We start from the raw sequence: 9,541 nt of genomic DNA on the forward strand, positions 1-9,541 counted from the left end.
CACCTTTTTAACCTTAGCGGTATTCAAAGCGCTTTTCACTGCATCTCATTCACGCTTTCACACACCAATTCACACACCAATGACGGCAGAGCTGCCATGCAAGGCGCTAGCCTGCTACCCTGGGTTCAGTGTCTTGCCCAAGGATACTTCGGCATGTGGAGTTCCACACAACCTTGTTAAAACCTATCTACAATAACGCCTATATTCTAATATTGACTATGGTGTTTGAGTCCCACCCCTTTAGACGCAAAGCTGTTCGTTATAAAAGCAGGTGTGCAAACACCATTCCTCAGAATTTTCTGACAGTCTTCAAAGACAAAGGACATCTGGCTCTAACAAAGACAGAAAGAGATGTGGGAGGTCAGATGTACAACTAAACAAGTTCAGAGTCTCTAGTTTGAGAAATAGATGCCTCACATGTCTTCAGCTGACAGCTTCATTGAATTCTACCCATTCAACACCAGTTCCATGTACAACAGTAAAGAGAAGAAGAGAGCCTTATGGGAAGAATTTCAAAGAAGAAGACACTTTTGAAACAGAAATACAAAAAAATGTTTAGAGTGGGCTATGAAACAGACATTGGACAACAGATAATTGGAAAAGAGCTTTATGGGTCTTAACCCCATTGAGCTTTTGTGGGATCAGCTAGACTGTTAGGTGTGTGAGAAGTGCCCGACAAGATAGCCACATCTATGGCAAGTGCTACAGGAAGTGTGGGGTGAATTGTCACCTGAGTATTTGGACAAACTGACAGCTAGAATGCCAAGGATCTGCAAAGCTGTCATTGCTGCACGTGGAGGAAGTAGTTTAATTAATGTCCTGACTATACATTGTGATCAGTTGGATACCACTAATAAAGTACTAATTTATTTCCATAAGCGCTAAATCTGTACATTATTCCATGCCCATGTGGAGGTCATGCCTCTAATTGAGCATGCTTTAACACCAATTGGGCAAATCTTACCCTGCGACTCATAAGCCAGGCAATCGCCTCAACGATCCAGTGAGAAAGTCTTTACTTGGAGACAGACATTCCTTTTGTGCATCCTCCATAGCATACAAAGAGCTGATCAGACAGTCTGAACTGGCATGTGCACTCGACGTATACATGTAGCACCCACACAGGGCATAATAAATGCAAGGATTGTTCCTCATCTGAATTAAATGGAGGGGGAAGAAGGCTTGAAGATTAACCCCCTGTGCTCTGAAGGCAGTGGTTAGAACCTTAGGCACATAGCCTTTTCTGGGTTTGACAGTGGCTTTGAAAGACCGGGATTGTCATAAATTGTCAGTTGATAGTGCATGTAAGTCATTGACCCATATTACTGAGGGCAGAGCCAACAGTAATGCGGACTTAATGGAGAACATGCACAAATCAACAGAGTCCAAAGGCTCGAAGGGGGGCCCTGCGAGTGCTTTTAGGACCAAAGTTAGGTCCCAAGTTAGGACTGTAACTGGCCGAGGTGGATTTAATCATTTTGCTCCTCTAAGGAATTGAATCATGTTTGCCTATAGTGTTTGCCTATAGTGGCGCTGGCTTCAGGTCCGTGATACACGGATGTAGTCGGCATATACATTTTGAGCATTTACGGAGTGGGTCTTGCATCTAATCACTCTTGAAGGAATATGTGAATTTCATGCATGAGGCAGGTACTGGGTCTTTGCCATGTGAAAGACATCAATCAGTGAACACATTCCATTTTAGTGTGTAGAGGCATCTTGTGAATGGCGTTCTGGCCTGTAAAATGGTGTTCATGAATGAATGCATCAATTCTGGCAAGTTGAGCGTGCTCCGTTCAAAGGCCACAAGTGTAGGCTTCACAGCTCTGGCTGGGGATGCCAAACCATGCCTTGTGATTGAAAGAGAAGATCTTTCTTCAGAGCTCTTTGAACGTCTCTGGATTGTAGCCTTGCTTGTCCATTTGTTTGAGGAGCTTAGCTTGGAAGTCTTGGTGCACCGTCATTGTGTTGTGTGCTGAACCAGTTTGACCTGCCGCTAATTATGCTGTTCCATTCAGTGCGGATGTTAGTCGACACAGCTTAGAAAGATGAACGGGGTGTGAGTTCCATGGCCAGCTACTCGTCGGGCAGATATGTGTGGCTACCGCCTCTTTCGGCATATAATGTATCAGCATAGACATGTTACAAGGAGATTGAGGGGCTCACAGGTCATGTGCCGGCACCAGGACCACCACATATTTATCCTGCTCGACCTCGCGGCCCCACCGTGCCTCCTCGTGTGATCCCTCAGGTGTCACAGACCAAACGGGTGGGAGAGTGCGGGAGGATGAATCATCTCTCAGAACGAGGGTGATTCAAGTGCGAAGCATCTTGAGACTCATGCCCTCACATTGAGGGCAGTCTGTCTCCATGGGAACTGACTCGGTGTGGGCGTGGCCTAGACATTGAATGCAGTCATGCTGATCTGATGGCAGGATGTGCCTCTCACACAAGGAACACTTATGGAACGTCATCTTTAAAAAGATGCGAACACGTATATATATATTGATTTTATATATGTATATATACATATACACACACACAATATAACAATACACAATAAAAGGATACACAACTACTGCCGAAGTGCTGTGGGGAATCAGGATGCTGAAGCGGCCCATTAACTAGCAAAACATCAAGCGACGAGGCAGAGTGATCTTCGCCGGAACATTGCAGGGGAGCGAAGAGTCTTCTCGTTGCCGTGAAGATACCACCCGCTGACTTGTGTAGTCGATGTCGAAGCAGTAGAGGGCTTCTAGACAAGAGATGAATCAATGTCTTGAAGGAAGAAAATTCTGAGGAATGTTTTTGCACGCCTGCTTTCATAGCAAACAGCTTTGCACCTAAAAGGGCAGGACTTTAACACCATAGCCAGTATTAGAATATTGCCATTATTGTAGAGAGCTTACAACTAGGTAATGCGGAAGGACACTCCCCATATGCGTTAACAAACGCAATGTCAAATGTAAGGAGTCATAAGGGAAAATTAGTTGTTGTGCTTAAACCCTAGCTGATTCCACAAAAGTGAAGCATCTATTTCTCAAACTAGAGACTCTGATGTACTTATCCTCCTTGTTAGTGCCAGTTGTCCTTTGTCTTTGAAGACTGTAATGCACTCCTTTGTATGAAATCTTCTGTTTTTTTGGCAATTTCAAACATTGTATAGCCTTCATGTCTCAAAACAATGATTGACTGATGAAGTTTTAGAGAAAGCTGTTTCTTTTTTGCCATTTTTTACCTAAAATCTCATACTGTGGCAACTCAAAAACAACACAAATACAACGTTAAGATTCATTTAACCAAATAGCTTTCAGCAGGGTTTGATACTGTATAATGGCAACTGATTTTATAGTACCAAATTAACAATTTAGCATGATTCGTCAAGGATAAGGTGTTGGAGTGATGGCTGCTGGAAATGGCACCTGTCTAGAGTTGATCAAAAATTATTTTTTTCAAATAGTGATGGTGCTGTTTTTTACATCAGTAATGTCCTGACTATACTTTGTGATAGCAAAATCACAAAAAAAATAAATAAATTGTTTTCAGCAAAATCTGTACATTATTCCAAACTGTGTACAGTGTATATATATATATATATATATATATATATATATATATACTGTATATATACAGTATATAGAGAGTACTTTAGGGGATTTTTTTGTCAGATTTGGCTTACGTCATCTGGTAATTTGTCTCCAAACTCTAGCTAATTAAACCCACATTCACACAGTAATTGGGTGAATTTATTCAAACAGATCCACTTGTTTATCTCAGTCCCCCCCCCAAAAATGCCCAATTTACCTGAATACACCCTTACAGAGCACATCTCCACCAACAGCAGAGGGATGCTATGGTCATGATAGAGTGCTGAAAATCCACCCTACTGAAAACCTACAAGTTCTTCCAGACACTGAACAAGAACAAATAGTTTGGAATGTGATGCCTCACATTCTTGTCATCCACAATTCAAACCATTTTTCCTAATCTTCAATATGAACTATGCAGAGTATTTCATACCCAAAATGTTGTTTTCTTCTCAGTGGCATTCATGAGTCACTTAACCATGAGAAGGCTACTGAAGCACACTGCATAAAAATTTTACTTAGACATTTTATATTATTTATTTTATATAATTTAACAAAATTTAGGTTCAGCAAAGGTGGTGCACTGCAGCCTATTCAGCCCTTAAAATAAAAAGAAATGCAGAAGGTTTCAGCTTTTTCCTTTCTTTGATTCAGTAAACTGTAGCAGCCTCCTTTTGTTAATGCGTATCCCTTAAGATACAATTTGGTGCACATAACTGCTATGTCCAGCAATTTCACTCTGAGTTCAACATGTAATTCCCAAAGCTCCTGACGCATTCAGCGTTTGGAAAGAATCCAAACTGCTTGTGAGGCTCAGAGCAAGACAACTGGGCTGTATGACTTACTAGTGTCTGCTGTGGGTCAGCAGCTGGGGTTCGGTTGGTATGGATACAAAATTGACTTTATCAAAATTTTGAATGAACAAAGCAGAAACAGAGCAGACCATGACACGGCCACAGGGATGGTTTAGGATGCAGGATTATAGAGCGTTTTAACAAATGTACGTAAGCAGATAACAAAAATGCGCGTGTACACACTCCTAACTCCAGTGTTGTTGTTTTTTGTTTTGTTTTTGTTGTTTCGGAAACTGTATGAAAGAATAATATGCATCCTCTGGGAATTTCAGAGTGCTCACTCATCCCAAGATAGTGGGAATTCAAAAAAGGAAACATACAATGTTGTTTGATGTCTTTTAACATCATAATAATTAACAGATTCCCAAACACATTCTTCTTTGAAAGTGTTCCAATTATTATCTTTAAAAACAATTTTCCAGTTTCTGTTAATTCATGTTTTTAGAACACAGAGTCCTTCAGAAAGAAAGGAGCGAGAGAAAGTAAAAGAGTGAGTGGGAGAAGACAAAAGAGAGTAGGGAAGGTATGGGGTGAGGGGTGTCAATTTGTCTTCAGGCGAGGTGGGAGGGGCCAGATTCTGGGAGGTTTTGTATACCCTATTGATGCCCCCCACCCCCACCCCACAAAAAACTCTTTCTTTATCCCTCGATTCCGTCCTTTATTTGTCCCCCCTCTTTTCTTATCCTTCTCTACAGACTTCTCTCCCTCGCAGTCCTGAAGGAATACTCGCCTTGGTAAGTAAAATGCACTGAGAGAAATGCTAAATATTAAACTTTAGAGGTCTGTTTGCAAAAACAGTTGGATAAGTGGCACAAATAGAGGGAAAATACACATCATATCCATGATTGTTTCTGCCTATTATTGTTTTTGAGGAGGGCTGAAGAGAGTGGGATTTGAATATGGTGTTTCTTCAGGCCTTTGTCCTGATAAATGGATGAATACACACGCCATAGCCAAACTTAGAGGTTGGTTTTTAATGCTAGTACACTGCTGTGTATTACTTTTGTAATTTATTGACTATTGTCTGCAGATAAAAAATAATGAGGAATACATTTAATATAATTTTGTACAACATGTTCACTTCTATGTTTAAAATATTAAAGCTCCAGCCATCTCCCTCATGCATTAATTAGTTTTTCTCCCCATCTCTGCAGGTGTTTGTGTCTCTTCTCTGTTCTGAGGGTGCTGTGTGTATCCTAAACCAGGGTTTCTTATTCTATAACCCTCATCTATACAGCCATGCATGGGCGGAGTCTGCTCTTCATCTTTTCCCTCCTCTTCCTCCTGTCATTCTCTGAGGCGAAAAAGAAGTCCAAGCAGCCATCAGATGCAGTGACAGGGTCAGACACTACGCCAGTCAAAGCCTCACTGGAATCAGGTAAGCTGAGTACTAAGGATGGGCATCGCTGCACCTGGGAGATGCTGGAAAGAGGAGCCAACATACTGCTCCAGGTGAGCTGCTCCCCCCGTGCGAAGGAGGGGCTCACAACTCCCTACACTTGCCAGTTTGCTGGAACACCTCAGGAATGCTCTGTGTATAGCACTCAGTCCTCCCAGTATTGGAAACAGGTGGTGAGCAAACTGAAGAAACGCAAGAACGCTTGTGAGGGTGAGAAAGTCCTGAAAACTCGCCTGTGTAAGAAAGCACCCAGTGCGTCTCACATGAAACTCACAGAGAGAAGCGTGGAGGAAACGACCACGCATGTGAGCAAGGGAATGAGAGAAGAGAACAAACAGAAAACAGACATTCCGACAAGAAAAGGAAAGGAAGTAGAGAAAGAGAATGAAGAGGAGGTGAAGGGAGAAGAAGATGAGGGAATGGTGAATGATGGATTCTCAGACATGGAGCCTGCCACAAGCTACTGTGGAGAGGGATGGCATTCGGTGTGTAGTTTCTTTGGCAAGTTTTTTGATGGTTAAAATACATCTTGCTTTTCGGACCAAGTGGAGGATATAACTGAAGGCTAGAATGTATGTAAAAAGGGGGGGAAAGACACTGTCAGGTCATATAAAATGTTAGTCTGCACCCAGTAAACATCATAGATAAAAACAGCCTGTAAAGAACAAAGCAAGTAGTAAACAGGATGAAACATAGAGACAGAGAAAGTAGCTTATATGTAATATTTAACAATCACACTAATCACATTGATTATTATTTTACACAAACTGTATTATTGGATATTGTAACTAAGTTTGATTTATCTTTGTGTAGATATGAATAATTGTAATTTGTATTCCACCCATAACATTTGCTTTTCTGCTAATTTTCAAATGTAATATTTTTTTTTAAATGTTGTATATGATTATTGCAAAAGCATTAATAATATTTAATAAAACCAAAATGTAATGTAATAATTGAAATATGCATATATTTTAAACCAGAATTATAGACAAAGATCACATAATTTATGTTATAGAAAAAACTGTATCATCCATCACACATAGTTGCTTGATGAGAGGATAAAAAGTTCTTCAGTTTTTATTCAACATTGAACTCGTGCTCTTGTCACACCAACTCTTTCATGTTGTGTATATGTGTATAAAGGCTTATTCAATTGTGTGCAGATCTAATCTGACAGCAGTAATAGCCCATTGTACACTCAGCATCAATACCCTTCTTACAGTATCAGTGGTCTAAAATGACAAAAAGGAGCCCACACATGATTGTTTGAATCAATGAAGTCTGACATTTAAGTGAGAATTACCTTCACCCAGATGAGCCAGATAATTGTAGAACAAGGGGAAAATATTTTTGGGAGAAAATGTCTCTTTAGTTCAGGCTCTTCTGTACCCTCTGAACTGCCTACAGTGGCACATAAGCAAGCTGTGCAGCTAAATTGTTGGACAAAAGTTCACATTCAGAGTCATTGATTGAAGGCTTCGATCGCTGCCTAGAACCAGTCAAGCAAGCTGTGATGGATCACAGTATTGCGCTCATGGTCACAAATGGAATTTGTTAATAGACTCAATGTTCAGTGTAAGGTTTAATGCAATGAATTACATACTTTTACCTCAATGTTGGGTGAAAATCAAAGAGCAGATTTGTATTTGTATTAGTATTGTATATACTGTAAGGATAAATTGGCTCCCACTATGTTTGCTTTTTCAAAAAAAAAAAAAAATTCTCAACTATAAAAGTGATTTTAATATGGGTCAACTTTGTATATTCATACCATATACAATTTTTGCATATCTAATTGCAAGTGGCATAATACAGTATATACAGTATAAGGAATACACATAATACTCTTAGTCACTATTAAATAATTTTTAAGTCAAACGCTTTAAACTGGTATTAGCCTTTTTTTGAGCTCTGACTTTGCATTAGACTCTGTCACTTTGCTTGTTTCATAAATTTGCTCACTATCCCAGAGAGCAAATTTCACCATGGGAACTGAGACATTTACTTCAAAATGAAAATATACATTGAATAAAAATGATAACGCTAAGAAAGAAAGAAACAATGCTTTTGATTCTTACAGATAACTCTTCAGTGAACTGTCTGGGTTCTTTAAATCTTTTTATGTTTTTATTTTTTTACAGGGAGATAACTGTTGTCTATTACTAACTGTGTTTGGGGACATAATCTCTCTCTCTCTCTCTCTCTCTCTCTCTCTCTCTCTCTCTCTCTCGCTCTCTCATACACAGAACACTTACTAAACAGACTGGCTCTTAGTAAGTGCACATAAATCAAGTGTTCAAAACAGGCATTCAGCCATGTGCCCCTTTAAAGGCCCCCTTTCCCATCCCGATCTATAAGGAAACAACACTAGCTCTCCAAAAACCCGAATGGGACTCCTGTGAATCACACAAAGGGACTCAAGAAGCTTCCCACATTGGAATAATTTTGTACAAAGTGGAGAAGTGACCCATTTGGATACCCTTGCACTGTTCTATTCTCCAACCTGGCCTTGTGCCACATTCACCATCTTAGGCCCTACATTGATCTGACTGAGTTCAGGCCAATGGAAATTGCAGAGAGTGTCACAGACTGCACAAAATTAGCTCTAACATAGTAGAGGTGGGAACCTGTGCCATGTGGAAACACAGGGCTCAGAGGCAAAATGGCCAATGAGAAAATAATAAGACACCAGTGACTCTTTGTAAAGAATTTATTTTCTCCCAGTTTTAGAATTACTGCTGCCTCATTGAAGTTTAGTTTTAAAAATGTACTTTGAGTTTTCTGCATGCTCGGCATCTCGTAAATGTTAACCAAGTGCATAATTAGTGGGACCAGCAAGACGATGATTTATGGAATAAGATTTAGAACAACAAAAACAAAGCTGATATAAAAAATTCAGGGCTGGTAGTCAGCATCAATACTCGCTGAACTACCCAGGTCCCCAAACAAAGGTATAATTGAAATTTTTCAGGTGGATCATAACAGCTCGCCAGTGCAAACTTTTAGGAAAACTTTGTACTTTCTTACTGCCACTGGTTCATGTCATCGGTAGGTGTGATCTGGAGCTCTACCTAACTTGAAGATGACAAATAATTCCTGTTCAGTCAGTTATAGGGATAGTTCACCCAAAAAGTAAAATTCTCTAATTGTTTACTCACCCTCATGGTATCCTATAAATCTATCCTATAAACTATAAACCTTGACAGCAGTCTCCTTGGCAATTATTATTTCAAGCCTGATTACACTTCCTATAGTGCCATCTAGCGCTCTGCATGTATCAAGTTATATTTTGGTTTATTCTCACCCAAAACCAATTGGATCACTTCAGAGGACACGGATGGATTTCTTTTATGATGCATTTATGTGATATTTGCCTTTTTGTGATATAATTTTTGTTCTGCAGAAGAAAGTCATACACATCTGGGATGACATGAGGGTGGGTAAATGATAGGGTAAACTATCCCTTTAAGGTCAGTCAACATGAGCACACCACCGTGTAGTTATTTGGATGCTGGTGCAAATTCACCTACATCTGTATAATTTTCCAGGAACATGTCATGTGATTTTTTTGTTGAATTAGTCTACAAAATTAATCAAATCAACTCAAAAAGTCTTAAGTACCCTTTCACTCATGTGCTATCTGCAGCAGAAAGCCATTAACACAACTGCCCAAAGATTTGCCTATCATCATTCTTTTG

General features: G+C 39.9%; 1 protein-coding gene across 3 annotated transcripts; it reads left to right on the forward strand.

Annotated features, from left to right (window-relative positions):
• The first annotated feature begins 5,055 nt into the window (after nucleotides 1-5,055).
• On the forward strand, nucleotides 5,056-7,881 carry LOC127662775 (fibroblast growth factor-binding protein 1-like). 3 transcript variants are annotated; one of them, XM_052154088.1, is made up of 3 exons: nucleotides 5,107-5,175; nucleotides 5,314-5,406; nucleotides 5,596-7,881. In XM_052154088.1, the coding sequence occupies exon 3, from the start codon at nucleotides 5,681-5,683 to the stop codon at nucleotides 6,359-6,361; it is 681 nt and encodes a 226-aa protein (XP_052010048.1). In that variant the 5' UTR covers nucleotides 5,107-5,175; nucleotides 5,314-5,406; nucleotides 5,596-5,680; the 3' UTR covers nucleotides 6,362-7,881. The 3 variants fall into 3 exon arrangements, with proteins under 3 accessions (XP_052010050.1, XP_052010048.1, XP_052010049.1); XM_052154089.1 differs by having other exon boundaries at nucleotides 5,147-5,175; nucleotides 5,317-5,406; XM_052154090.1 differs by lacking the exon at nucleotides 5,314-5,406 and having other exon boundaries at nucleotides 5,056-5,175.
• The last annotated feature ends 1,660 nt before the right edge of the window (nucleotides 7,882-9,541 follow it).

Source organism: Xyrauchen texanus, chromosome 22 (assembly GCF_025860055.1).
Source record: "Xyrauchen texanus isolate HMW12.3.18 chromosome 22, RBS_HiC_50CHRs, whole genome shotgun sequence".
NCBI classification, from domain to species: Eukaryota; Metazoa; Chordata; class Actinopteri; order Cypriniformes; family Catostomidae; genus Xyrauchen; species Xyrauchen texanus.

Excerpts from the sequence above, each read along its gene's own strand:
- LOC127662775 (XM_052154090.1), top strand. The coding sequence starts at position 5,681 with ATGCATGGGCGGAGTCTGCTCTTCATCTTTTCCCTCCTCTTCCTCCTG.